Below are 6,050 nucleotides of genomic sequence, written 5' to 3' on the forward strand. Positions count from 1 at the left end.
GAAAGAAAGAAAGAAAGAAAGAAAGAAAGAAAGAAAGAAAGAAAGAAAGAAAAGAAAGAAAGAAGGAAGGAAAGAAAGAAAGAAAGAAAGAAAGAGAAAAAGAAAAAGAAAAAGAAAAAAAAAGGAGAGGGATCCTGTCTAAAAACAAAAGTCTGAAGTGGACAAGGAGCAAGCAGGTAAAATAGAATCTCAGCGCTGACCGCCTTCAGTGAGCTAAGGGGGCATCGTGCCATGGAAGGCTTCTGAAATAAACCCAATGCATTTCATACTTAAGTTGGTACTAAGAAAAGACATTCATGACAAGTCACTAAATCTCCTCCTGCGATCAGCCTCGCTGCCTCTGCTCCACTTTTACAGATGAGCAGCGGAAGAGCCAGTCCAGAATTGGAAGCCTCCTCTCCTGCCTAAGAGAGCTCAGAGCCTTCACAAAAGGCGGCTTGGAGTGGTGGCCAGCCTGCGCTCAATCCCACTTCTTTATGTCAAGCAAGTGGCTCTGTCTGTCTGAGACACATGGGTCTGCCCTAGGGATGAGCTCGGCTCAGGGGTCTGAGTGTCTCATGCAATGCTGGGCTCTGGTGGTGCCTCTGTCAGTTAGTTAGGCGATGGCCTGGTGTCTAGATGGCATGTGAACAATGGAGCCAGGTGGCCCACTCAGGCTGTGAGGTCTCCAGCAAGCACCTTCTCCTTTCCAAGCATGTTTCCTCCTCAGTAAATGAGGATCAAAAAACAGTACTTGCAAGCTGGGGATGAGGCCCGGTGGTAGAACACAGCAAGCGAATGAATGAATGAATGAATGAATGAATAACATAGCTGGGCATGGAAACACATACCTGTAACGCTACGGCTCAGGGGCTAAGGCAGGAAGATCATGAGTTCAAAGCCAGACTGAGCTACTTAGAGAGACGTGTCTCCAACCAAACCAAACCAAATATAACTTGCCTAAATCAGAAATGTCAGAAAGGGAAAGACAAAGCAAGGGGAGGAGCAATTCCAAATTAAACCAGAATCACAAAGCCAGGCGCGCTGGCTCCGTTAATCCCAGCATTTGGCTCAGGAGACAGGTAGATCTCTGTGAGTTGGAGAGCAACCTGGTCTATAAAGTGAATTGCAGGCCAGCCAGAGCTATGTAGTGAGATCCTGTCTCTAAATAAATACAACTAGAAAATAGGACAACAAAATTCAATGTAGGATCCCAGACTGGGGGGGTGAGGGGGGGAGGGCAACAGGGAACATTCTGGAGAGAGTGAATAATGGAATAGGAACAGCGCTGTTTCTAGTCTATGTTAAATCTCTTGACTTGGGTAATCATGCTAAGGCTTATGTAAGAGAATGTCTTATTCTTAGGAAATACATCCTTTACCTGAGGGGTGAAGAATCAATCCTGAGAACAACCGGAAACCATGGTACGCACAGAGATACGCAACATCAGGAAACGCTAGCTGGTGAGTGTGGACTAAGGCTACGCGGGGACTTTCTAGGCTTTTCTTTCTTTCCTTTGTTGTTGGGCTGGTGGGGGAGGGGAGACAGTTTCATAATGTCTAGGCTAGGCCTCAAACTTATTTGGTAGCCAAGGCTAGCTTTGAACTCTTGACCCTCCTGCCTCTAACTCCAAAGTAGTTTTAGCTTTCAGCTTTTCTTTCAATGGAAAATCATTTCATTCTAAAAGATTTTTGCAAATAGGATGGGAAAACACCCCCTGCCACTACTCTGGACTAGGGTGCATCCAGAGGCTAAAAAAAAAAAAAAAAAGGTGGGGGGAGGGGAGGTGTTCAGAGACTGAAGGCTGAGGAGCCAGTGGCAATGGCGGCCCACCTGCACAATTTCTAGCATCTCCTCCCGGCTGATGTAGCCATTGCCGTCCAGGTCATACATGCTGAAGGCCCACATGAGCTTCTGCTCCAGGCGGCCACGCGAGGTCACGCTCAGAGCGATGATGAACTCCCGGAAGTCGATGGTGCCGTCGCTGTTGGTGTCAAAGGTGCGGAAGACGTGCTCGGCAAATTTGGAGGCGTCGCCATAGGGGAAGAAGTTGGCGTAGATCTTCTTGAACTCATCCACGTTGAGGATGCCAGTGGGGCAGTCCTTCAGGAAGCCCTTGTACCACTCCTGTAGCTCCAGCTCAGAGAACTCCGTGTTCTCTCGCAGGTCCTGCAGCATCTCTGGCCGCAGCTTGCTGTTCTGCTTGCCCATGGCAGAAGAGCCAAGTCCCACCTGGGTCCCCGCCCCCACAAAGGAAGTGAAAGGACAGAGAGCAATGGTTACATCCTCTTAGTCCCTTGACACGTCTCCAGAAAGGCCCTCAGACACAAGATAGCCCAAAGTCTCATTTGACACAAGAAAAGAGAGATGGGCCCCAGACCACACAGCCTGCACTCTGCTCTGTGACATGCATGTCTGGAGAACAGACCCAAAGAAGGAAGGGACCAGCTCACACTCACTGGCACCCTTCTGGCTCTCCCTGTCAAGTCCATTCACAAGCACACGTTTTCACCCTCCCAGAGGGAAATCTGAGGGTTAGCTCCATTTTCTACATGAGAAGGGAGGCTCAGAAAAGCAAAATGATCTGCTTCAGGTCACACGGAAACTACCAGCAGAGTTCATTCCCGGAGTGTCCTAGGAGGGTGCAGAAAAGTTCCTGAGTCCCCCTTTGCTCCTGCTGCCCCCTTCCTGGCTTCCCAGATGTCTGTTGACCCCACAGTGCACCTACTGCCCCAACACTGTCCGATTTTCTTCCTGAAGATATGTTTAACAAGAAGTATTAACCTGGACCCCAGAGCCAGATCACCTGGGCTGGGATCCCAGCACTCCTTCTTTTTTAAAATACGTTTTTGTTTGTTTTTGTTTTTCAAGACAGGGTTTCTCTCTGTAGTCCTGGCTGTCCTGGAAATCATGCTACAGAACCAGGTTGGCCTCGAACTCATGGAGATCCAGATTCCCTTCTTACCAGCTATGTGCCTTGGACAATTTCCTACACTTGATCTTAGCCAAAAGGCCGAGAAGCAATGACAATTTCCTTAAACTCTCCAACTCAACCACAAAGTGGGTTTAATAATACTACTTACTTCATAGGGTTATCTTGGGAATTAAGTTAGTGAATACCTGTGAGCCCTTAGAATCATGCATGAGTGGGCAGGTGCTACATACATGTTGTATTCAGACTCCACAAAAATCGGGCATGATGTGCAAATGCCTGTCCCCAGCACACATAATGCCACACAGATCACCAAGTGCACTCCCTTGGTTCTCTGACACTCACATACTTGCCTCCACCACACATGGATAGCCATGCCTCCACACACAGCAATCCCACTGCCCCACAACTCACACGCACTGACACATGGCACCACGCACAAACTCCCATACACGGTGCATCAAGACACACCAGCCCACGACCCCACATGTCTCACACATGCCATTACACGCCAACTCGAATGCCGACACCTCTCACATGGCCAGCTGCACGTGGGACCTTCAGGCACCCTTGTCATTTGTCTTTCTATCCCTGAGGTGCTGTCAGGTCCCAGGAGAGGGAGCTGCAGCCCTTCCCAGACCTGATGAGGACTCTTTTTCTTGGGGAGCCCTACACAGCCCACCCAGACCTCCTTCATCACTCACCTTTTCTCCGGTTTCAAAAGGTCCCCTCAGGGCAGGAATTAAAGTGTGAGGCTGAGCAGAAGCAATGGAGGGGAACTAGACAGGCAGTCATAATCATAGGTGTAGGGGTGTGTGAAAGTGTCCCCTGAGGTTGGAGATACGAGCAAGACAGGGTGAAAAGGGTTCCTTGTGCATGAAGGTACATGAAGCTCTATGCACACGTGTGTGCACATGTGTGTGGGTGCATGTTGAATGCGTATGCTCACCCATGATGTGGGTCCTGGGCTCTGCACCGCATCTATCTCCCTGTGCGTTTCTATGCATGGCTGCATGTGAATTCAATATGCGTGTTGAGCGGGTATGCACCTGCCACAGAGAGAAATATTCCCCAGGAATGTGAGGAGACCTGTGTCTGTCCTCAGTAGTGTGTGTCATGCATGTTCCTATAAGTTGGTGCCCCCTCCTTTCTGGATCAGCCTCTTCTGCCCCAGGCTGAGAAGCCACAGAACAAGTGTGTGGGAAGGGACTGAGGAAATGCGCAGGGCTGAGCAAGGGAGTGTGTCCCTTACTCCCCTCCTCAAGGTCCAAGGAACTGGGTCAGCGGGGCGGGGGCAGAGTGATGCGCTGAGCAGAAGCGCTCCTCCAGATGCCCCTTCCTCTCGGCCACCCTCAGCATTTCCTTTCCCAGCTGGAAGAAATGCCTATTTTCTCCTCAAAGACCCCCAGTGCCCAAAATAGGAGGAACCTCACAGCTCTATCTGAGAAACCCGCCCTAGCATCCCCTCCAAGCCTCCTCCGGCTCCGGCCCTGATCCCCCGCCTCCATTCTTCCCGCACTGGGTTCGAGGTCCCTCCTGGAGGGGGCGCCCGGGACGATCGACGCGCGACTCCCAGGAGCTGGCCACTTGGCGGTCAGGACCCTGGAGAGCGACGCGCGATTTCCCCAGGGGCAGCCCGGGGCTGGCGGCGCCGCGGGTGGGAGGAATCCCACGAAGCTCAGGGAGGAGCGGGCTGGGGAGCCCTGGACTTGGGTTCCTGGCTCCCGGGTTTCCCTCCCCTCATCCCCGACCCCGGCCAGAGCGGCCCCCACTCACCCAGCAAACGCCGAGACACCGACTGCGCAGGGAAGGCGGCGCTGCTGCGGCGCGCGGCGGCAGAGGCGGCCGGAGGGGCGGGCGGGACTGCGAGGGAGACGCCCCGCAGCGTTGGCCCGGAGCCCCTCCCCTGGGGGGGTCCCCCCACCGGTAACTAGGCTCCGCCCCCGCCCCCTCCCGGGAGAGAGAACAGAACGCCCTCGCTGCCCCGGCCCCCTCTCTAGGGAGCACCCCACCCTGGGAGAAAGATCGGGACCCCCAGCTCTATAAGTCGACACGGAGGGGCAAGGAAAGAGGCGGGTCAGTGTCCAGGGACTGCTCTCCCAAGCCGGGAACAATCCACCCCTACCTGGGCACAGGGCCGCCTGTCGCTCTGAGGGAGGAATCCGATAGGCACCCTCGCTGCCCCCGCACCTCAACTCCCGAGCCAGATGAACTGGGGGCTCTCTAGGGAGGAGGGAGCACCCATTGCTCAGTCCCAAGGTCTTCCAGGGGCCAGACACGCCCCCTGCTACCTCCGCCTCAGAGAGCCCGCCCCCCTCTCCTGCCTACTACTCCGGATGTCATCCCCCCCCCCAACCCCTCTAAGAATTAATCCCACCTCTCACCATCCACTTACCTAGCTCTTCCCAGTACTCCTCCAGGCAAGGAACCCTATCCTCTCCTCCCCTAGCCTCCGTGAGTGCAGGCCTGTGACCTGCAATACAGAAGCATCTCCACCTTGAGAGGTGGGGGTGCTCAGGTGGGTATGCCTCCTGTCTGTACTAAGGACAGCTGCTCTTAGAGGCGCTGATGGGGTCACAACTCCTCCTGCCTGTAAGGGACCCTCCCTCCTCCAGCTCTGGTAACAATCGCTACATCCTGAGCTAAATGCTGCCCTCCCCACCCCCCCATCCCCAGAATCTAGGATGTGGATCTTTTTGTGTTCTACATTGCAGACACTGAGTCTTAGAAGGGTTGTATACTTCTTCCAATGTCTGGCAGCTAGCGAGTGACTTGAAATCAGGAGCTGTCGTTCATCCATTTCAAAAAGATTTTCCAGGCATTGCTTCTGCACTTGGCATGGTTTCAGACAGGGGATTGCAATCATGTAGAAGAAACAATGATATAACACACGTGCAGAAGAATGAGAAGAACGTAACATGCGTAATCAGTTCTGGAGTGTGTTAGGTCAGCAATCTGGAGACAGATTGGAACAGTGGTAGAGTGACGAACACTTCAGACTGCAGTCCAGGGGAGTCCGGAAGCCTTTGTTGTCTTAAATAGAGGGTCTGACTCCTGTTCAGCAGCTCACCGGAGCATCCTGTCAAGAAAAGGGAGACACACTCTGCGCCCCGTTTCTGAACCTCCTCAGAAGGTAGAA

The 6,050-nt window shown here is 53.0% G+C and overlaps 1 protein-coding gene across 1 annotated transcript in view; it reads right to left on the bottom strand.

Moving 5' to 3' along the window:
- The window catches only part of Hpca (hippocalcin), a 10,006-nt gene extending 5,232 nt beyond the window's left edge, over positions 1-4,774 (bottom strand). Inside the window, exons 1-2 of the mRNA XM_021159417.2 lie at positions 4,688-4,774; positions 1,813-2,211 (exon numbers count right to left, since the gene is read on the bottom strand). Coding sequence (XP_021015076.1) covers positions 1,813-2,190 — 378 coding nt within the window. The 5' untranslated portion in view covers positions 2,191-2,211; positions 4,688-4,774. The remainder of the gene's footprint in view (positions 1-1,812; positions 2,212-4,687) is intronic.
- Between the last annotated feature and the right edge of the window lie 1,276 nt (positions 4,775-6,050).

This window comes from Mus caroli, chromosome 4, assembly GCF_900094665.2.
Source record: "Mus caroli chromosome 4, CAROLI_EIJ_v1.1, whole genome shotgun sequence".
In the NCBI taxonomy this organism is placed as follows: domain Eukaryota; kingdom Metazoa; phylum Chordata; class Mammalia; order Rodentia; family Muridae; genus Mus; species Mus caroli.